The sequence below is a fragment of the Schistocerca nitens genome, chromosome 1, assembly GCF_023898315.1.
Source record: "Schistocerca nitens isolate TAMUIC-IGC-003100 chromosome 1, iqSchNite1.1, whole genome shotgun sequence".
Lineage (NCBI taxonomy): Eukaryota > Metazoa > Arthropoda > Insecta > Orthoptera > Acrididae > Schistocerca > Schistocerca nitens.
Window position 1 is genome coordinate 7229274 of NC_064614.1, and position 24428 is coordinate 7253701.

General features: G+C 44.8%; 1 protein-coding gene across 1 annotated transcript; it reads right to left on the reverse strand.

The window, feature by feature from the left end:
• Positions 1-1459: 1459 nt before the first annotated feature.
• Positions 1460-15436, reverse strand: LOC126240450 (trypsin beta-like). The gene is made up of 2 exons (XM_049947926.1): positions 15020-15436; positions 1460-2187 (listed from the first exon to the last, which is right to left on the reverse strand). The coding sequence occupies exons 1-2, from the start codon at positions 15377-15379 to the stop codon at positions 1783-1785; spliced, it is 765 nt and encodes a 254-aa protein (XP_049803883.1). The 5' UTR covers positions 15380-15436; the 3' UTR covers positions 1460-1782.
• Between the last annotated feature and the right edge of the window lie 8992 nt (positions 15437-24428).

A 24428-nucleotide genomic window follows, 5' to 3' on the forward strand; every position in this document is an offset into this window, starting at 1 on the left:
TCTGATCACGTACTTTGATTAATCTCGTTCATCATTTCTTCACCAAATTTCTCTGTCACACTATTATTTAGTCGACACTCAACTCTACTGTTTAAATCCCCTACAACAATTTATTCCTGATGTGAAGAAGTTGCACCAGTCAAAACATTCTTCTTTATCAGCGATGACAGCACAGCCAGAGGGAGCATATGTTGGTATTATAACCCCATCATTATCAAACTTTTCAATCACCAACTGCAAGAACCTTTCATTTACCTTCTCCCAGTTCTTTATTCTTCCTTTCCATCCTTTATTTACCGAAACAGACACCTCAGCTTAAGCCCATGTGCCTTTGTCAACACCATGCTGGTATTTCGGTTTCACCACTCTACCTGTCTTCTTTGTCTCTGTCAAAACTAAAATATCTACTTGCTGTTCCTGAACTTCTGATACCACCTATTGGAATTTGTTGCTGAGGCCCTGATTTATCCACGTTCCAGTTCGAACAGTTCTTTCACGTTTCCCATGAGATCCACCAGTCTTTTCTTCTTGAGATGCCTATCAATATTTGTTTTACCTGTACATGGAGCCAGGCTGAAGCACAATCCGCTACCTGTAGTCCCAGGGGAATTCTCCTTCAGACTTACCCTTGTCCTAGAGGGACTGCCTTCACTACGCCTCTGAGATCCCTCTCCACTTGGCTTCTATGTTACCCCTAAAAGCAGGCTTGCTTCATCCGACAGCTCCGCCATTCCGGTGGTCTCCATCTGCGCCTTCGCTGAATTCTTCCCCGTGCCATGATGATGTAACATGTAAATTTTTGTAGGGGACAAATGAATGTTTTAGTCTATGGTTGCAGTTTTTATTTTGCTTATTTGCCAGTTTCGATACACATTACCTTCCTCAGGCCGTCCTAAGATAAAAAAAAACCAATACATAGACCTATAATGGAAGACAAATTTACAATTTTTTTCTCTGTGATAGCAAGTGTATGACACAAAGTGCAACCTTCAAATGTGTAGGTAGGCCCTTACCTGCGCCAAGCAGTCGTCATGCTTGCTTCTCAACTAGGTGTGTCAAATACTAAAAGTTAACGTCGAAATCGAGCTTTAAACAGAGGATCACAGGGTACCGGGTTCAATTCCCCGCCGGGTTGGGGATTTTTCTCTGCCTGGGGACTGGGCGTTTGTGTTGTCCTCATCATTTCATCATCATCCACGAAAGTGGCGAGACTGAACTGAGTAAAGATTGGGAATTTGTACGGATGCTGATAACAGCGTAGTTGAGCGCCCCACAAACCAAACATCATCACAAAGCAAAAGACACCTGACAAGTAATGAGAGCATAAAATAAGAAATTTAAGAAATTACGTAATAAATCAAAAACATCTCCACTTTGAAAAAACATTTTAGGTTGTTGCAGAATAAATTTTGTGTAGGGTAACTGCAATCAATCTAGTTGTAGTTCAAAACAGAATCTTTTATGGAAATGGAAGCAGTTCGAGTCTCGGTCCGGCACACAGTTTTAATCTGCCAGGAAGTTTCAGTCATAAAATAGTTTAGCTAAGCTCCTGCATATGATGCACCTAATCCTTTCATTTGAGACACTCGTGTACAATATTTCACAACTGAAGAATGACGTAAGTAAAAATTAGATTTTCGTACTGAATAACGTAACAAATCTATCGCTATTTAATTAGTTTCCAGAGCGGGAAAGAAGGAACGGAAGATAAGAATTTAACACTCCATAAAAGGCAGATCCGGCACACAGTCAGGTGGTGCGGTGCAGGAACCGACAGCTGGTTCAGATGCCGGTGTTGTTGGTGATCCAGGAGCGGACGTCGGAGACCCTGCAGAAGACGGAGGGCTGCTCGTCGCAGGAGACGCCGGTGGTGGGCACGACGCCCACGAGTGTGGTGCCGCTGACCAGGGGCCCGCCGGTGTCGCCCCAGCACACGAGCCCCCGGTCGCTGGCGCCGGCGCACACCATGTGCTCGGTGACGTACCAGGTGCCGAGCTGCGCCTGGCAGTCGGCGCGCTCCAGCACCGCGCTGCCCACCTGCTCCAGCGTCTCCGGCAGCTCCACGGAGGTCCCGTTGCGGCCCCACCCTGTGGCGGTCACTGCAGTCCCCGCCGGAGGGTCCGAGCCTTCCTCGGGGAGCGCTGCTGCCTTCACGTTCGGATCGTCCAGGTCGAACGCGGGGCTGACCTGCATTGGGCGCGTGCATACAGGGTGACAGTTACTGAACTGTATCAAAAAGATATGAATTAGTTACAAACTACGGCATGCACACACTTTATTCAGTATGTAAATTGAGCCGTGGCCTAACTACCTCTGGCACCGGTACCGAGAGTCACCTCCCTTTGTGACTTATCTCTGGTTTTCCTGGTTGAGGCGTGGAGGCTCGGCGCGGCGGTAGTGAGTTGTGAACGTCACGTGACGGAAGGTGCAAGGGTGGAGCAGCAGTGCCTGGTGACGCGGTCTGGTTGGGCAGATTTGGGTTTGACAGCGCATATACCCAGCCGGATCGCCGAGCCACTTGTCGAATGTTGGGCAGCCACTAAAGAAGGTGACGAAGGTCGTGCTCTGGGGCTCTGGTGACGGGGGCCTCCTTCTGTTATTTTGTGTCAGGCAAATCCAACACCTTCCATGAAAACCCTGACATGATAGCAAATCCGGCAGTATGTCACATAGCTCCGAATAAATCCTGACATTAAATTAACCAAAGTAATACGATCAACGAGTGAGCAAATGGAATACCACAGACTAACACAAGAATGCCTAAATACATGTCATACCTTCCCACCGTGAAACAGACGCAGCTCCGAGGGGAGAAACGAGAACAGAAGCCGAGAGCAGAGCCGTGTAAGCTAGAAGGCCCTACGATAAGGGACGGACACCCACGTCGCCGGCTGACCGCCAACCCCCCCCCCCCCCCCAGCCCATATTAAAAGGTAGACCCCTCCAGAAGAACAGTATAGATCTTACGATAACACTAAAAGGGCCACACGAGCTGCAAGTTTTAGCGCGAGACTATACACGTCTCTGCTACATTGCAAACATTAAAAACATTGCCCCACCACGAAACGTATAACGTTTCTCATTGGACAGACAGAATTTTTGTAGGCGGGGCTTAAGGTTAACATTGAGACCCTGATTGGTCAGTTGAAAACACAGCCAGATAACTTTTCCTTAAACCAACTTTGGTAAACAGTAGTAATGATAAGTTTGAGAGAGTTGATGCCGAGACGGCGAGGTGTGTGGAGCTGCGTCGCCAGCCGCCCCTGAATATGCCTAACCACTGACAAGGTAATGAACGCACATGATGCCGCATAAGAGCGCATAAAGCTTCACTCAGAACTGCAGAAGTCTCATCTGTTACATCCCCTTTTTGCGTAATACTTGTGTCAATCGTCAATTAAAGCTCATGGTATTCACATTTACTACTAGAAGTTAAAATCTGAAATGCGATGGTTTTTCTGTTATATAATTATTGAGAAGCCTCATCAGCCACTGTAATTCATGACAAGTTAAATAAGTAACTAAAGATTATTGAGGGTCACTGTAGACCATTTTTGATAGTTTTCTATTTTATGAAACTTAATTTAAACCTAGATTATAGATGTGATATGGCATAGGTCATCCTTTCATCCATTATAGAACTTGGAAACCCATTCAGGGAATATTCGTTCACATTTTTGTTGAATGTAGCTGCTTTTTATCATCCTGTATTAAAATATTTCCTTTCATCAACAGCGCAATTTATAAACAATGTTTTGTGAGTAGAATAAAAATTCCAATGGTAAACCTAACTTCTTTTCCGACGTTATTTTACCAGATAACTAAAAATAGGAAAGCCTTGAACCCCTTCCATTAAATTTAGTTAGTATTAAGATTCTTTTACAGGGAGTGCAGTGGAGCTGACGCTGAAACCATTAAGTATTTGATTATATCATCGCTAGTCTCACTGAACTCTTCTGAACTCTACATGTCATGTGTGGTCTGGCGTCTCCTTACCAGCAGCAGGTCCCAGGTTCAAACTAGTCAATTCCCTAAAAACCCCGCTCAGAGCGTCGTTGCGCGAAAGTGGTAGGGAGACACGACTTAGAACAAACAGACACCACGCAGAATGTTAGAATTTGGAAAGGAGTTAAAAAGGATAGTTGACGGTGCGGAGAGTGCACCGTAACATACTACCTATTGATATGCTGGCACTGTCGTTTTATTGTTTAAAGGAAAATTGCTGCAATATTTTTGTGTCTTGCTCAGTGAATAATATGTGTTTGTTCGTTCTGCAGTGTGCCTTGGTCTGAGAGTGGCCAATAGTTTGTTAGTGCGCCTTCTTCCAAGTTGAGTCATTCTTTTAATTGGTTAACCCCTTGTGTGCACCCGCTTGGGGTACGATGTTATGAACGTAAGACGTGTATATCTCTATTGTCTTCTGTCAAACCACAATTTATGAAAGATGTTTATATTTTATTTATAGGATTAAGTAGGAATAATTAATATTTGTCATCTTGGAAAGAATTGAGGTAGCAGGCAATGTCTGCACCAAAGTATTGTTGGCAGGAGAGACCGCATATTGATATAATTTTAAAAAGGGCGGTAGAGACCCCGTACAGATACGTTTTAAGAAAAGAGCGGGAAAGACCGCGCATTGATACATTTTGTAACGGTAGCAGGAATTGTCTGCACCAGAAAGCAGTGTTGAGGGGAGAGACCGCACTTCAGCGTTCGTAGGAAGTCAGTAGTAAGCGAGGTGTGAAGCGAGTCGGTAGCAGGTCTGAAGCGAGAGGTTGAGAGGAGCGGTGTGCCTGGCACCCACTAGCTATGATTTACAAGAGATTATAAACGGATGTACACAGACATCAGCTAACTATTATCATAAGAGGAACTATTATTATTGAATTAATTTTTTGAGAAACTCAAGACTACTGAAGGTATGTTTGCGCAATGCTAGTTGTAAGATTATTGTAAAAAGTAAGTCCCATTTGAACGTTTGTAAAATCATTTCATTCAGAATATAATTAATTTTTGCCAGCAATATTGCATTACTGATTATAATTCGTCCCAAAAACCATCAACGTAAAACTTTGCAAAATTTTATTGTTGTCAAGAAAAAGTTTAACTATGAATTACGTAACTTCAGTCAAATTAATTAAAGAATAACGTCAGCTTTGCTATTAAAGAATAGCGTCAGCTTTGGTAATAAATACAGCCACTTATTATGACAGCCCACCAGTAGCTAATAGAGTATAGTAAAACAGACTAAGTATATTCACGTTGCAGTTCGATGTAGCAGTCAGATGGCGATCCAGTAACAGTAAAAAAGGTAAGGAACAGTTTTGGGTTATTGCAGGTAACGACTGAGGCCACGACGACGACACATTCTATGTTTCGTCGAAATAATCACTTTTAATAAGCAGAAGATTGAGAAAGAGAATTAATTTCAAAGGGAAGATTTCATTTGTTATTACTAAGCAAGAGATAGAAATCCTAAGGGAAGGTTATTGTAAAAGGGAAGGTTGAGTAACAAGAGAGATATAGAGGAGACGGGAAGGTTTCATGAATTGAAGCGGTAACACCGGTCCTACGTTGATGTGTCTTAGTCACAACTGAATTACGTATGGCTACTACTGAGTGAAATTTTCTGCTTTTCTTATGCTCACCTTAACTGATGTTTGTTAAGGCGTTTTAGCAATACTTACTCATGCATCAGGGGGTTTAACTGCAACTGCTCAGTTTGTACCTGCCGCTCTTTAGTTACATATAATCACTTATCATCTTACCTAGACAGAGGCATATGTATTTATTGTGTACGACAAAATCCATTCCAATTATCTCCCAATCTTAGCGAGTTAATAGGGGAGTATCAGGTAGGGTTTCACGAAGGTCGATCTTGCATCAAACATATACGGAATTTAAAAACAATTTTGCAAATGAGAAGATGTAGAAATACTGTCTTAACTTTTGTCGATTTTGAAACGGCTTACGATTTAATAGATAGGCAAACATTATTTCACACTTTAAAGGAGTTCAGGATTGACAGGAAAACAAGGTCAATTATTCAACTGGCATTAACAGATACAACCGCCAAATTTAAATTCATGGGAGAAACATCAGAAGCATTTCATATTCATACTGGTGTTCGCCAATGAGATGGGATGTCCCCCCTTCTGTTTAACATGGTTCTGGAAAAAACTGTAAGAACATGGGAAAAGGAAATAAAGGAATTCAGCTAGGGATAAAGAAAGAGCAGAGAATTAGGGTGAAGTGTCTGGCTTTCGCGGACTATCTTGCCATTCTAACGAAAAATAGGGAGGAAACCAAACTTGCATTGGAAAAACTACACGACATCTCACAGAAAACTGGGCTACAAATCTCCTACGAGAGAAGACAGTACATGGAACACAAACCTGTAGATAATCTCCCCATTACTTGTCAATACGGGAAAGTGGCACAAGTTGCCAACTTCAGATATCTGAGAGAGATAATCCAAGCATCAGGACTGAACTCATTAGCCAATAAAGATAGAATCTCGAGATTACAAAAAGCATATAAGCTCACTTGGAATCACTATAATAAGAAACCTATTTCTGTCAATACGAAACTAAGGCATTACAACACAGTAGTCCTACCAGAAGTACTTTATGCTGCAGAAACTACAGTGATTCATGGTCGTCCGAAGATCAGAGGGATTGAAAAGCAGGAAAGAAAAATCCTGAAGGAAATGTATGGACCAGTGTTTCGGGAAGGAATTTGGATGAAGAGGCCAACTAGAGAGATTTACAAAGACATAGAAACAATAACAGACACCATCAGAAAAAGAAGGATGAAATTTTATGGACATATCAGCAGGATGAATAGAAGCAGGCTCACAAGACAAATCTTTGAGATAGTAAACAAGAGCAAAGACAACACAAAGTGGATCACTGAAGCAGAAGAAGACATTAAAGAATTGGGAATCACACAAGACAACATAAATAACAGAAAAGTTTAGCAACATTATACAGAAACACACACTTAAACAAGAATATACGGAGAACAGAACGGGATAATGGTTCAAATGGCTCTGAGCACTATGGGACTTAGAACTAGTTAAACCTAACTAACCTAAAGACATCACACACATCTATGCCCGAGGCAGGATTCGAACCTGCGGCTGTAGCAGCAGCGCGGTTCCGGACTCAAGAACCTAGAACCGTTCCGCCACAACGGTCGGCAGAACGGGAAAAAGATGGTCGGAAGAACGCAAGAGAGAACACAGTGAACGCATGAAGTGAATTTGGGAAGAACGAAGAAAGAAGAAGAAATCATGACTACTCAAGTTCAGTCGCTTTCTCAAAAGGGAATAATCAAAAATATTAATAATATATATAAGTTTGAAATGATAATTAAATGGACACCCTAGCTGCAAACAGGCGTTGACGTACTTCATTGGGGACATGTTGAACATGTGTGCCCCGACCGGGACTCGAACCCGGGATCTCCTGCTACATGGCAGACGCTCTGTCCATCTGAGCCACCGCGGGCACAGATGATAGTGCGTCTGCAGGGACTTATCCCTTGCACGCTCCCCGTGAGATCCACATTACCAACATGTCCACACCACTACATTCGTAGTGCGCCTAGTAGATGTTTGCCCATCATACTCATTACTCGTGGCAGATTAATCTACCAAGTCCCGTACGAGTTCGGGCATAGCGTGTGCGTTCGCACAAGAAGGTCAATGGCCGGGAAGCCATATTTTAACTATATATGACGGTAGAATCTGTTCCCGAAAGAACAGTTACCGTGGATGACCATGCAGCTTTGCTAGAAATGAAATGATAACTAAATGGACACCCTAGCTGCAAACAGGCGTTGATGTACTTCATTGGGGACATGTTGAAAATGTGTGCCCCGACCGGGACTCGAACCCGGGATCTCCTGCTACATGGCAGACGCTCTATCCATCTGAGCCTGTTTGCAGCTAGGGTGTCAATTTAATTATCATTTCCTTTCTAGCAAATCTGCATGCTTTGGCTTTAACTTCGTGTTTTATCTAAGGTTACGCGTTGTATTTATCTTGTTATACCGAGTCTCATCATTAGATGGTGTATATTCTGCTACTGTTTGAGGGTGCTGCCACGTGTGTGATTTGCGTTCACAGTTGATTGCGAAACACGCGAGTCTACCTTGGTGTTTGCACCGTGAGTTCTGGGCCGCTACCTTGGCGGAACCCTACCCAGCGCCCGACGTCTAAGTTATTGCCGCGGGAGCGCTTTTGCACAGTCTTCCGTCATACGTATCAAAGTTGAGTAGTTGTCTTGTTCCTTGGAGTTGTACCTGGGTTGGGCGACTGCCGCCAGGGTTGTAGGCAATGGAGTTTACTGGGATTACCTCACGAACTTTTGTAAATTATAATCGAGCTGTTGATCCTCTTACCGTTCATAAAAGAAGAGCGTCCAAATTCTCTAGTAACTTTTGTTCTTAAAATCTGATGTGCTTTGTATTTGGTAAATGTAGTTTCCCTTTACTGAACGATTCAAATTTCATTCTTACTTTTCATAAACTCATATGCTTTGTTTTTATTGAAAACTGTTTCCTTTTGTTTATGTTGGTTAATTTCAGTAGTTTGTCACTTTATATGTAACTATAATTATGATGTTTTTCATGTTGTTATTAATCTGGAATTTAATTGCTCAATATGTTTCTCTTAAATAAATGTTAATTTGGTGAAAACGACGGAATCTGATGGGTCTCCCTTCCGCGTGTTGATGTTTGGTCCTTTCCTATCCTCAACCTGTTACCTGGATTTCATAAACGTCACTAAAGATATTCGGTTTTAGGTTATGACATGTTCGATATGTCTGCCATCTCTGACGTTGATGTGGCGCAGACGAATAGCGACTTTCTGCATGACCCACTGAAGTGTCTGAACACCGATGGTGTCGACGACCTCCTGAATGGCTGTTTTCAGCTCAGCAATGATTTTGGCGTTCTTTCTGTACACCTGTACACAAAGAGGAGTCGCATGTGATCAAAGAAACTAAACTGCGCCCGGACAGACCAATGGTACCGATCGGCCGCCGTGTCATCCTCAGCCAACAGGCACCACTGGATGCCTATATGGAGGGGCATGCGGTCAACACACCGCTCTCCCGGCCGTATACCAATTTAGATCCGGAGAATACGGTGGCCAATCGAGGCCCTCGCCAGTGGCCTCTGCGTACCGCAGAGCCAGAATGCGGTCCCCAAAGTGCTCCTCCAGGACATCAAACACTCTACTGCTTCGATGGGGTCGAGCTCAGCCTAACCTCAAACCACATGCTACTACTACATGGCGCAACAGAACTAAAGAATCACATTTTCGAAACCCCGAAATTTCCTCCCGTTGTAATGTTTGGCTCAAAGATGCGTACAACATCCGTTAGTAATGGTGCAAAACCCTGAGGCCCTGTGACGTCACCATCGGGCTCCACGACGTTTCGAATAAGAAGGTGTCGGCACGTGTAAGAAAATGGCACGAATCAGAAGTTCGTGTGACGTGTAATGTGGGTGTATTCACCCACCAAATTGTACCGAAATTCTGACCAGTGGCACGGTGGACGTGTCATATGATTGGAATGTTGTCACACTCCCTCTTATCCATATTTCACCCCTTCCTGAGACTCCTCTGCAATCGAGATCAGAACACCGACGCCCGTCTTTGAAACCACGCAGTTTCCCAATGAGCCAAGGAAAACACCCTCACCCATAATAGGCACGAAAAGGCCGCAGGGGGTGGCATACAGGGCAGTGAAACCACCACCCTCTCTGGGGCGTCGATTCTCTCGACAATTCGTGCTCGGGCGAGTGACAAGAAGACGTTCTTGACAACCTTGGCCACTGCTAACACCCTCGGGCGTTTATCCCTTCTGATAGATTGTGGGGCCGCATCCCCATCGGTGATGATCATACCTCTTTGCAGCACAGTAGTTCCGCATTTTTCGCTCTGGAACCACTAGTGACTGTCCAAATCAACGAAATCTCATTGTGATAGAAAGCAGCTAAGGGTGGTTACGCTTTTCTCAGCGCTCCTATTTTGCGTCCACCTCTGAGGTGATCACGGGGGGGCGTGACACTGACACATGCGTGAATAAAACTGCGAAGCGTGCCTCTAACGTAAGACTACCCAACTGGGCAAAACCCTCTGTGGCCCTCGCCCACCTGTACAGAGAGAACACGTGACTAGACACTTACTGACCAGCAGTATGGTGGCTAAAGAGCAGCAGCAGGGGCCGTGGTATTTTCGTCACAGGTTCTGTCTGTACAGGTACATTTTCAAGGCGCTCAACAGAGGTTGTTTGGTGTGACCGAGAGTTTTACCAAACTGGTGGGTCCTAAAAGGACATTTCACCGTTTTATTCGCGTATGTGTCAATGTCACACCCTCCCAACCCGCGCCCTTCTCCCTGTTTACGCCACAGCAGGAACGAGAAATACGAGCGATGAAAAAGTACAGTCACCCTTTGCTACTTCAAATCACTGCTGTTCACAATAAAGTGCCTGGCAGAGGGTTCAATGAACCACCTTCATCCTCTCTCTCTACCCTTTCACTCTCGAACGGCACGCGGGAAAAACGAGCACTTAAATCTTTCCGTGCGAGCCCTGATTTCTCTTATTCTATCGTGATTATCATTTCTCCCTGTGTAGGTGGGTGCCAACAGAATTTTTTCACAATCGGAGGAGAAAACTGGTGATTGAAATTTCATGAGAAGATCCCTTAGCAACGAGAAACGACTTTGTTTTAATGATTGCCACTCCAATTCACGTATCATGTCTTTGACACTATCTCCCCTATTACGCGATAATACAAAACGAGTTGCACTTCTTTGTACTTTTTCGATGTCATCCGTCAGTCCCACTTGATGCGGATCCCACACCGCACAGCAATACTCCAGAATAGGGCGGACAAGCGTAGTGTAAACAGTCTCTTTTGTAGACCTGTTGCACCTTCTAAGTGTTCTGCCAATGAATCGCAGTTTTTGGTTTACTCTACCCACAATATTATCTATGTGATCGTTCCAATTTAGGTTATTTGTAATTGTAATCGCTAAGTATTTAGTTGAATTTACAGCCCTCAGATTTGTGTGACTTATCGCGTAATCGAAATGTAGCGGATTTGTTTGAGTACTCATGTGAATAACTTCGCACTTTTCTTTATTCAGGGTCAATTGACACTTTTCGCACCATACAGATATCTTATCTAAATCATTTTTCAAGTCGTTTTGATCATCTGATGACTTTACAAGACGGTAAATGACAGCATCATCTGCAAACAATCTAAGACGGCTACTCAGATTGTCTCCTATGTCGTTAATACAGATCAGGAACAATAGAGTGCCTATAAGACTTCCTTGGGGAACGCCGGATATTACTTCTGCTTTACTCGTTGACTTTCCGTCTATTACTACGAACTGCGACCTTTCTAACAGGAAATCACGAATCCAGTCGCACAACTCATGCGATACTCCGTAGACACGCAGTTTGATTAGAAGACGCTTGTGAGGAACGGTGTCGAAAGCCTTCTGGAAATCTAAAAATATGGAATCAATTTGACATCCCCTGTCGATAGCACTTATTACTTCATGAGTATAAAGAGCTAGTTGTGTTTCACAAGAACGATATTTTCTGAATCAGTGCTGACTATGTGTCAATAAATCGTTTTCTTCGAAGTACTTCATAATGTTCGAATACAGTATACGTTCAAAAACCTTACTGAAAATCGACGTTAGTGATATAGGCCTGTAGTTCATCGGATTACTCCTACTTCCCTTTTTGGGTATTGGTGTGACTTGAGCAATTTTCAAGTGTTTAAGTACGGATCTTTCTGTGGCGTCTGTGACAACCTTTTCATTGTGTGACACGTTCGCAGAGGCTTTGGACAGAATTGTGAAGTTTGGTGTCAATGTGACGTCGTTAACCCGCCTTACACGTCACATGAACTTCTGAGCTCTGGCCTTTTTTCCACCTGAGTCGACACCTCGACGTCGAGCCCGAGGCTGATGTCGAAGGGCGCCACGCTTTTGTACCATCACAAAGGAAGGGTGCACACACCTCTGAGGCAAACATGAAACTTACGTAATCATGTTCAGGTTGAAGCTCTTTTCTCTGTGTTTGCTTTAACAATACATGAATAAGAAACACCCACAACAACAAACAAGTGCTTCACTCTCACCTATAACATCAAAACAGCCCACAGAGTAGGTAAGATACTAAAAAGCCAAGAGCTAAAAATAGGCTACAGGACAGAAAACTCAACACAGAGAAAACTAAGGAGAACCACAGACAAACACAACGCATCTGGTATTTACCAACAAACATGTCAGGATTGCAAATCTGTTATTATAGGACAGACAAGCAGAAACTTTAATAGCAGGTAGACAGAACACAGAAGAGCATTAAAAAGTAACACCTGTCATTCCACATTTGCTGAAAACCTCATGGACAAGAAACATAGCCCAACAGACAGCAATACTCACTTGAAAATTCTCAAATGGAGCAACAGCCCCCCCACAAAAACTAATAATTGAAGAAAAATTTGAAATACAAAAAGCCATAGTTGAAGGAAAACACGTAATACATGAATAAACAGGTCTCTGCAATGGAAATCTGTTCTCTGCACTCAAAGACGTATTAGATAACACCAACCTAACACGTGGAGCAATACTGACCTTACGACTTATCTTAGAAGAAAGATTAAGGAAAGGCAAACCTACGTTTCTAGCATTAGTAGACTTAGAGAAAGCTTTTGACAATGTTGACTGGAATACTCTCTTTCAAATTCTAAAGTTGGCAAGGATAAAATACAGGGAGCGAAAGGCTATTTAGAATTTGTACAGAAACCAGATGGCAGTTATAATAATTGAGGGACATGAAAGGGAAGCAGTGGTTGGGAAGGGAGTGAGACAGGATTGTAGCCTCTCCCCGATGTTATTCAATCTGTATATTGAGCAAGCAGTAAAGGAAACAAAAGAAAAGTTCGGAGTAGGTATTAAAATCCATGGAGAAGAAATAAAAACTTTGAGGTTCGCCGATGACATTGTAATTCTGTCAGAGACAGCAAACGACTTGGAAGAGCAGCTGAACGGAATGGACAGTGTCTTGAAATGAGGATATAAGATGAACATCAACAAAAACAAAACGAGGACAATGGAATGTAGTCGAATTAAGTCGGGTGATGCTGAGGGAATTAGATTAGGACATGAGACAGTAGTAAAGGGGTTTTGCTATTTGGGGAGCAAAATAACTGATGATGGTCGAAGTAGGGAGGATATAAAATGTAGACTGGCAATGGCAAGGAAAGCGTTTCTGAAGAAGATAAATTTGCTAACATCGAGTATAGATTTAAGTGTCAGGAAGTCGTCTCTGAAAGTATTTGTATGGAGTGTAGCCATGTATGGAAGTGAAACATGGACGATAAATAGTTTGGACAAGAAGAGAATAGAAGCTTTCGAAATGTGGTGCTACAGAAGAATGCTGAAGATTAGATGGGTAGATCACATAACTAATGAGGAGGTATTCAATAGAATTGGGGACAAGAGGAGTTTGTGGCACAACTTGACAAGAAGAAGGGACCGGTTGGTAGGACATGTTCTGAGACCTCAAGGGATTACAAATTTAGCATTGGAGGGCAGCGTGGAGGGTAAAAATCGTATAGGGACACCAAGAGATGAATACACTAAACAGATTCAGAAGGATGTAGGTTGCAGTAAGTACTGGGAGATGAAGAAGCTTGCACACGATAGGGCAGCATGGAGAACTGCATCAAACTAGTCTCTGGGCTGAAGACCACAACAACATAGAAACGCCCCCCCCCCTCCCCAATTACCTTTCGCCCATGTACACACACACACACACACACACACACACACACACACTCACACACACTCACACACACAAAATAAACACCTACAACTCTGAAAGATTCAAAACAACCGCCAGGAATAGCTTCAACTCTTCCACTGTCCACCGTCTTATTTTTACAGCTGGTGAACAGTGGAACAGTGACTGAAACCTTCCAAATAACCTTAATTTCAGGCATAGCCAGAACAGTTTCCAAATCGTAATTTTTGCTTTAATTATTTGTCTACATTGACTTCTATATGATTGCACATGACAAACTGTGAAAGAAAAAAAGGCACTATAAAAACATACCTCAGGAAAACCACAGCATGTGGTAAAAAGAGTTATAAATACTTAATTTTATGCATTCTTCAAAAATTTGTAATTACGATTTTTAAAACCAATATTTACATGTGTACAAATAGTAAAGAACATTCTTTATGTTTAACTGCCATAAAATAAAATCCCACAGATGATGCTGCAACTGCTGTGAAGCATGTATGGGATATAAAACAAAACCGTGTTCTGCCAAAGGCAGACTGCATCCAAAGTTAAGAGGCGCAATATGTGAAAATGACGGGCTTCGAAAAAGTGATCCTTCAGTTTTGTTTGTGCAGTGCATTTCAATTTTTTTTTTTAAATTTCGTTGGACTTAACTGCTAAGGTCATCAGTCCCTAAGCTTACACACTACTTAACCTAAACATCCATGCCCGAGGGAGGACTCGAACCTCCGCTGGGACCAGCCGCACAGTTCATGACTGCAGCGCCTCAGACCGCTCGGCTAATCCCGCGCGGCTGCATTTTCATATCGCCAGAGTGCGAACGGTTTCTTTCAGGAGTGCTAGCTCTGCAAGGTTCGCAGGAGAGCTTCTGTAAAGTTTGGAAGGTAGGAGACGAGGTACTGGCAGAAGTGAAGCTGTGAGGACGGGGCGTGAGTAGTACTCGGGTACTCAGTCGGTAGAGCACTCGCTCGCGAAAGGAAAAGGTCCCGAGTTCGAGTCTCGCTGCGGCACACAGTTTTAATCTGCCAGGAAGCTTCATATCTGCGAACGGTTTAGTTTCTACAGGGACTTGAGCAACCGCGCGCCGCGCATGCGCCCTGTTTGGCGATTTAGTGCCTCGTAAACTAGCCTTGTAGACGGGGCAGAGTCGAGCAGTGAGCGCGGCGCACCTTGAGCAGCGCGAAGTCGTAGTCCATGGTGGTGGGCAGCGCCAGGTAGTGGCGCACGGCCTGCGTCACGTTGTGCAGCGATCCGCCGCTGGAGCGCGCGGCGCTGCCGGCGCGCAGCTGCAGGTGCTCCAGGTGGTCGGTGCCGACGCACGACTTGGCCGTCAGCGCCCACTCGCCGCCGATGACGGCCGCGCCGCACGTGTGCGACCCGTCGTACTGCAGCGACAGCTGCCACGGGAAGTCGGCGATGGCGGCCGGGCTGCCGCCCACGATGCGCTTCATCCGCGGCGCCCCCACACAAGACGCCGCCGCCAGCAGCAGCAGGATGAGCACGGGGGTGGGATCGCGGCGCCGCGCCATGCCGCTCACTGTCGCCGGGTGGCCGTGCCGCGGCGCGAGTGCTCGCAGCGCTATCGCCGGGCGCTGCTGCTGACCCCAGCGCGCTCGCGATAACGTCCCGAGGCGTGGAGTCTTCACGCGCTATCAGCTGGGCAAGCCAGCTGCTCTTAATAGTATCTCACCATATCTCAGCCTTCTGTGAGCGTATATCTCCGTTTTGTTACCTCGCCCTGGAATTCTCCGTTGGAATTCGCACGTACAGTGGCACCACTAGGTACTGACACACCATCATGTATACATTACAAACAAATAAAGGCCCCGTCTGGAATCGAGCGACCGCTCCGGTCGCAGGTTCGAATCCTGCCTCGGGCATGGATGTGTGTAATGTCCTTAGGTTAGTTAGGTTTCAGTAGTTCTAAGTTCTAGGGCATTGATGACCTCAGGTGTTAAGTCCCATAGTCCTAAGAGCCATTTGAACCAAATGAAGGCCCTATGTTATATTTAATAAAGCACAATAGTAAACATATGTTTCTCGCAACAAAGTATTACTTCACTAAAAAAATCAGTTGCTCTACATATCAAAAAAGTATTGGCACACTTAGAGAAAAATGAAGTAATGTCTCTCTAATCCACGTAACTCAGTTCTAGTAGCCTGTGTGCGTACTGTTGGCACTGATATGAGCTTGTAGACGTCTACATCTACATCCATACTACGCAAGCCACCTGGTGGTGTGTGGCGGAGGGTACTTTGAGTACTTCTGTCGGATCCCCCTTCAATTTCAGTCTCCTCTATTGTTTGTGGAAAGAAAGATTGTCGGTATGCCTCTGTGTGGCCTCTAATCTCTCTGATTTTATCCTCATGCGAGATATACGTAGGAGGGAGCAATATACTGCTTGATTCCTCGGTGAAGGTATGTTCTCGAAACTTCAACAGAAGCCCATACCGAGCTACTGAGCGTCTCTCCTGCAGTGTCTGCCACTGGAGTTTATCTATCATCTCCGTAACGCTTTCGCGATTACTAAATGACCCTGTAAAGAAGCGCGCTGCTCTCCGTTGGATCTTCTCTATCTCTTCTATCAACCCTACCTGGTACGGATCCCACACTGCTGAGCAATATTCACGCACTGGGCGAACAAGTGTACTGTAACCTACTTTCTTTGTTTTCGGATTGCATTTCCTTAAGATTCTTCCCCCCCCCCCCCCCCCCCCATGAACCATGGACCTTGCCGTTGGTGGGGAGGCTTGCGTGCCTCAGCGATACAGATGGCCATACCGTAGGTGCAACCACAACGGAGGGGCATCTGTTGAGAGGCCAGACAAACATGTGGTTCCTGAAGAGGGGCAGCAGCCTTTTCAGTAGTTGCAGGGGCAACAGTCTGGATGATTGACTGATCTGGCCTTGTAACATTAACCAAAACGGCCTTGCTGTGCTGGTACTGCGAACGGCTGAAAGCAAGGGGAAACTACAGCCGTAATTTTTCCCGAGGACATGCAGCTCTACTGTATGATTAAATGATGATGGCGTCCTCGTGGGTAAAATATTCCGGAGGTAAAATAGTCCCCCATTCGGATCTCCGGGCGGGGACTACTCAAGAGGACGTCGTTATCAGGAGAAAGAAAACTGGCGTTCTGCGGATCGGAGCGTGGAATGTCAGATCACTTAATCGGGCAGGTAGGTTAGAAAATTTAAAAAGGGAAATGGATAGGTTAAAGTTAGATATAGTGGGAATTAGTGAAGTTCGGTGGCAGGAGGAACAAGACTTTTGGTCAGGTGATTACAGGGTTATAAATACAAAATCAAATAGGGGTAATGCAGGAGTAGGTTTAATAATGAATAAAAGAATAGGAGTGCGGGTTAGCTACTACAAACAGCATAGTGAACGCATTATTGTGGCCAAGATAGACACAAAGCCCATGCCTACTACAGTAGTACAAGTTTATATGCCAACTAGCTCTGCAGAGGATGAAGAAATAGATGAAATGTATGACGAGATAAAAGAAATTATTCAGGTAGTGAAGGGAGACGAAAATTTAATAGTCATGGGTGACTGGAATTCGTCAGTAGGAAAAGGGAGAGAAGGAAACATAGTAGGTGAATATGGATTGGGGGGAAGGAATGAAAGAGGAAGCCGCCTTGTAGAATTTTGCACAGAGCATAACTTAATCATAGCTAACACTTGGTTCAAGAATCATGAAAGGAGGCTGTATACATGGAAGAAGCCTGGAGATACTGACAGGTTTCAGATAGATTATATAATGGTAAGACAGAGATTCAGGAATCAGGTTTTAAATTGTAAGACATTTCCAGGGGCAGATGTGGATTCTGACCACAATCTATTGGTTATGAACTGCAGATTGAAACTGAAGAAACTGCAAAAAGGTGGGAATTTAAGGAGATGGGACCTGGATAAACTGACTAACCCAGAGGTTGTACAGAGTTTCAGGGAGAGCATAAGGGAACAATTGACAGGAATGGGGGACAGAAATACAGTAGAAGAAGAATGGGTAGCTCTGAGGGATGAAGTAGTGAAGGCAGCAGAGGATCAAGTACGTAAAAAGACGAGGGCTAATAGAAATCCTTGGGTAACAGAAGAAATATTGAATTTAATTGATGAAAGGAGAAAATATAAAAATGCAGTAAATGAAGCAGGCAAAAAGGAATACAAACGTCTCAAAAATGAAATCGACAGGAAGTGCAAAATGGCTAAGCAGGGATGGCTAGAGGACAAATGTAAGGATGTAGAGGCTTGTCTCACTAGGGGTAAGATAGATACTGCCTACAGGAAAATTAAAGAGACCTTTGGAGAGAAGAGAACCACTTGTATGAATATCAAGAGCTCAGATGGAAACCCAGTTCTAAGCAAAGAAGGGAAGGCAGAAAGGTGGAAGGAGTATATAGAGGGTTTATACAAGGGAGATGTACTTGAGGAAAGAATTATGGAAATGGAAGAGGATGTAGATGAAGATGAAATGGGAGATAAGATACTGCGTGAAGAGTTTGACAGAGCACTGAAAGACCTGAGTCGAAACAAGGCCCCGGGAGTAGACAACATTCCATTAGAACTACTGATGGCCTCGGGAGAGCCAGTCCTGAAAAAACTCTACCATCTGGTGAGCAAGATGTATGAGACAGGCGAAATACCCTCAGACTTCAAGAAGAATATAATAATTCCAATCCCAAAGAAAGCAGGTGTTGACAGATGTGAAAATTACCGAACTATCAGTTTAATAAGTCACAGCTGCAAAATACTAACGCGAATTCTTTACAGACGAATGGAAAAACTGGTAGAAGCCGACCTCGGGGATGATCAGTTTGGATTCCGTAGAAATGTTGGAACCCGCGAGGCAATACTGACCTTACGACTTATCTTGGAAGAAAGATTAAGAAAAGGCAAACCTACGTTTCTAGCATTTGTAGACTTAGAGAAAGCTTTTGACAATGTTGACTGGAATACTCTCTTTCAAATTCTGAAGGTGGCAGGGGTAAAATACAGGGAGCGAAAGGCTATTTACAATTTGTACAGAAACCAGATGGCAGTTATAAGAGTCGAGGGGCATGAAAGGGAAGCAGTGGTTGGGAAGGGAGTGAGACAGGGTTGTAGCCTCTCCCCGATGTTATTCAATCTGTATATTGAGCAAGCAGTAAAGGAAACAAAAGAAAAATTCGGAGTAGGTATTAAAATTCATGGAGAAGAAGTAAAAACTTTGAGGTTCGCCGATGACATTGTAATTCTGTCAGAGACAGCAAAGGACTTGGAAGAGCAGTTGAACGGAATGGACAGTGTCTTGAAAGGAGGATATAAGATGAACATCAACAAAAGCAAAACGAGGATAATGGAATGTAGTCAAATTAAGTCGGGTGATGCTGAGGGAATTAGATTAGGAAATGAGACACTTAAAGTAGTAAAGGAGTTTTGCTATTTAGGGAGTAAAATAACCGATGATGGTCGAAGTAGAGAGGATATAAAATGTAGACTGGCAATGGCAAGGAAAGCGTTTCTCAAGAAGAGAAATTTGTTAACATCGAGTATAGATTTAGGTGTCAGGAAGTCGTTTCTGAAAGTATTTGTATGGAGTGTAGCCATGTATGGAAGTGAAACATGGACGATAACCAGTTTGGACAAGAAGAGAATAGAAGCTTTCGAAATGTGGTGCTACAGAAGAATGCTGAAGATAAGGTGGGTAGATCACGTAACTAATGAGGAGGTATTGAATAGGATTGGGGAGAAGAGAAGTTTGTGGCACAACTTGACTAGAAGAAGGGATCGGTTGGTAGGACATGTTTTGAGGCATCAAGGGATCACAAATTTAGCATTGGAGGGCAGCGTGGAGGGTAAAAATCGTAGAGGGAGACCAAGAGATCAATACACTAAGCAGATTCAGAAGGATGTAGGTTGCAGTAGGTACTGGGAGATGAAGAAGCTTGCACAGGATAGAGTAGCATGGAGAGCTGCATCAAACCAGTCTCAGGACTGAAGACCACAACAACAAGATTCTTCCAGTGAATCTCAGTCTGGCATCTGCTTTACCGACGATCAACTTTATGTCATCATTTATTTTAAATCACTCCTAATGCCTACTCTCAGATAATTTATGGAATTAACTGCTTCGCCGGCCGCGGTGGTCTAGCGGTTCTAGGCGCTCAGTCCGGAGCCGCGCGACCGTTACGGTCGCAGGTTCGAATCCTGCCTCGGGCATGGATGTGTGTGATGTCCTTAGGTTAGTTAAGTTTAAGTAGTTCTAAGTTCTAGGGGACTAATGACCACAGATGTTAAGTCCCATAGTGCACAGAGCTATTTGAACCATTTGAATTAACTGCTTCCAGTTGCTGATCTGCTGTAATGTAGCTAAATGATAAAGGATCTTTCTTTCTATGTACTCGCAGCACATTACAGTTGTCTGCATTGAGATTCAATTGCCATTCCCTACACGATGCGTCAATTCGCTGCAGATCCTCCTGCATTTCAGTACAATTTTCCATTGTTACAGCCTCTCGATATAACACAGCATCATCCGCAAAAAGCCTCAGTGCACTACGTATATTCTCCACAAGGTCATTTATACACTCCTGGAAATGGAAGAAAGAACACATTGACACCGGTGTGTCAGACCCACCATACTTGCTCGCGACACTGCGAGAGGGCTGTACAAGCAATGATCACACGCACGGCACAGCGGACACACCAGGAACCGCGGTGTTGGCCGTCGAATGGCGGTAGCTGCGCAGCATTTGTGCACCGCCGCCGTCAGTGTCAGCCACTTTGCCGTGGCATACGGAGCTCCATCGCAGTCTTTAACACTGGTAGCATGCCGCGACAGCGTGGACGTGAACCGTATGTGCAGTTGACGGACTTTGAGCGAGGGCGTATAGTGGGCATGCGGGAGGCCGGGTGGACGTACCGCCGAATTGCTCAACACGTGGGGCGTGAGGTCTCCACAGTACATCGATGTTGTCGCCAGTGGTCGGCGGAAGGTGCACGTGCCCGTCGACCTGGGACCGGACCGCAGCGACGCACGGATGCACGCCAAGACCGTAGGATCCTACGCAGTGCCGTAGGGGACCGCACCGCCACTTCCCAGCAAATTAGGGACACTGTTGCTCCTGGGGTATGGGCGAGGACCATTCGCAACCGTCTCCATGAAGCTGGGCTACGGTCCCGCACACCGTTAAGCCGTCTTCCGCTCACGCCCCAACATCGTGCAGCCCGCCTCCAGTGGTGTCGCGACAGGCGTGAATGGAGGGACGAATGGAGACGTGTCGTCTTCAGCGATGAGAGTCGCTTCTGCCTTGGTGCCAATGATGGTCGTATGCGTGTTTGGCGCCGTGCAGGTGAGCGCCACAATCAGGACTGCATACGACCGAGGCACACAGGGCCAACACCCGGCATCATGGTGTGGGGAGCGATCTCCTACACTGGCCGTACACCACTGGTGATCGTCGAGGGGACACTGAATAGTGCACGGTACATCCAAACCGTCATCGAACCCATCGTTCTACCATTCCTAGACCGGCAAGGGAACTTGCTGTTCCAACAGGACAATGCACGTCCGCATGTATCCCGTGCCACCCAACGTGCTCTAGAAGGTGTAAGTCAACTACCCTGGCCAGCAAGATCTCCGGATGTGTCCCCCATTGAGCATGTTTGGGACTGGATGAAGCGTCGTCTCACGCGGTCTGCACGTCCAGCACGAACGCTGGTCCAACTGAGGCGCCAGGTGGAAATGGCATGGCAAGCCGTTCCACAGGACTACATCCAGCATCTCTACGATCGTCTCCATGGGAGAATAGCAGCCTGCATTGCTGCGAAAGGTGGATATACACTGTACTAGTGCCGACATTGTGCATGCTCTGTTGCCTGTGTCTATGTGCCTGTGGTTCTGTCAGTGTGATCATGTGATGTATCTGACCCCAGGAATGTGTCAATAAAGTTTCCCCTTCCTGGGACAATGAATTCACGGTGTTCTTATTTCAATTTCCAGGAGTGTATATACTGTGAATAGTAACGGTCCTAAGACACTCCCCTGCGGCACACCTGAAATCACTCTTACTTCGGAAGACTTCTCTCCATTGAGAATGGCATGCTGCGTTCTGTTATCTAGGAACTCTTCAATCCACTCAAACAATTGGTCTGATACTCCATATGCTCTTAATTTGTTCATTAATCAACTGGGGGAACTGTATCAAATGCCTTGCGGAAGTCAAGAAACACGGGATCTACCTGGGAACCCGTGTCTATGGCCCTCTGAGTCTCGTGGGCGAATAGCGCGAGCTGGGTTTCATAAGATCGTCTTTTTCGAAACCCATTGCTGATTCCTACAGAGTAGATTTCTAGTCTCAACAAGTCATTATACTCGAAAATAATACGTGTTCCAAAATTCTACAACTGATCGACGTTAGAGGTATAGGTCTATAGTTCTGCACATCTATCCGACGTCCCTTCTTGAAAACGGGGATGACCTGTGCCCTTTTCCAATCTTTTGGAACGTTACGGTCTTCTAGAGACCTACGGTACACCGCTGCAAGAAGGGGGGCAAGTTACTTCGCGTACTCTATGTAAAATCGAACTGGTACCCCATCAGGTCCAGCGGCCTTTCCTCTTTTGAACGATTTTAATTGTTTTTCTATCCCTCTGTCAGCTGTTTCGATATCTACCATTTTGTCATCTGTGCGACAATCCAGAGAAGGAACTACAGTGCAGTCTTCCTCCGTGAAACAGCTTTAGAAAAAGACATTTAGTATTTCGGTCTTTAATCTGCCATTCTCTGTTTCAGTACCATTTTGGTCGCAAAGTGTCTGTACATATTGTTTTGATCCACCTACCGCTTTGACACAAGACCAAAATTTCTTAGGCTTTTCTGCCAAGTCAGTACATAGAGCTTTACTTTCGAATTCATTGAAAGCCTCTCGCATAGCCCTCCTCACACTACATTTCGCTTCGTGTAATTTTTGTTTGTCTGCAAGGCTTTGGCTATATTTATGTTTGCTGTGAAGTTACCTTTTCTTCCGTAGTAGTTTTCTAACTCGGTTGTTGTACCACGGTGGCTTGTCATGGAGTGAACCAAGTCGCAATAATACTTGGGGAGATCTTTCAGCATTCCTCTAACAATACTGTCTGAAACTCCCGCTTTCCTGTGAACGGAATTTTCGAACTTTTGTATCTAGGTGTACCCAATGATGGTCTATCGGATTAAGATCGGGGCTTTGTGGTGGAGGGAAAACCTTCTTGGAGAAGTACGCAGTACCCACTCCCGAGTTCTCATAGCCGTATGTTTTGGATCTTTGTCTTGTCGGAAGACAACAGCAAGACCAAGTTTCTGTGCACTGCTAAGTAAATGGCCTCTCAACACAGCGATATACTTACGATGATCCGTGACAATAATTGCCAAGTCACCAACAGCAGAAGGTGCCATGCGTCCCCAAACAATTACCGAGAGGGGTGGTGCAGTGGTTAGCACACTGGACTCGCGTTCGGGAGGACGACTGTTCAAACCCATGTCCGGTCATCCTGATGTAGGTATTTCGTGATTTCCCTACATCGTTTCAGGCAAATGCCGGGATAGTTCCTTTGAAAGGGCACGGCCGATTTCCTTCCCCATCCTTCCCTAATCGGAGCTTGTGCTCCGTCTCTAATGACCTCGTTGTCAACAGGACGTTAAACACTAATCTCCTCCTCTTCTCCCAAACAATTATGCTTCCTCCGCCATCTCTTTACTGTAGGGAGGATATGTGACTAGAGCTCTGTATTTCGTTTCTGCACACTTTCCGCTTTTGCTCAGATCCAAACAAGTTAATCTTCGATTTATCAGAAAATAGCACAGGATTCCGAAATTTAATCGATTTATCGACATAATCTTGAATGTCTGAATTAGATGTTAAGAAGGAAATGAGAAAGGCGACACCAGATAAATGGTTAAAAGTGGCGTTGGTCGGTGGTGAGGTACCTACTTTTTTTTTCTTTCAAGTCATCATTCTTCTGACTGGTCACTTGCTGACTGGTGACTTGCTGTCACTTGCTTCTGTCGGTGTTTTCCATACGTGGGGTCCGTTCAAAAAATTCTGGAACATTCGTAATTTCGCGTCAATGGTCTGTTGGATCGAAATGTGACTGGCATTCCTGAACACGCGTGTGTTTAATGTGTAACTCCCGGAAGTTTCATTTTTGTATGTCTGTTAGTTATTGTTCCGTGCTTTATTGAAATGAACGTTATGCCGCACAGGTGGCGAATTTCCAGATGGCAGAGTTAGAGGAGCAACTTGTCTGCATTAAATTTCCCATGAAACAAAGAAAACCTTTGCAGAGACACATCAAATGGCGCAAGAAGCCTACAGTGATGAGGTCTTCACGAATGGTTTACACGGTTTAGAAATGGCCAGGCGGTAGTTAAAGATAAACCTCGTTGAGGACGGCCTTCGACGTCCACCGACGACGCTTATGACTGGAACTAGACTGCTCGCCAGTCGATGACAGACTGCCCGAGATATTTCAGAAGAACGTAACATTCCAGTTGGATCATGTCATGAAATCCTGACACAACGTCTTGGAATCCACCGTGTTGCCGCCAACTACA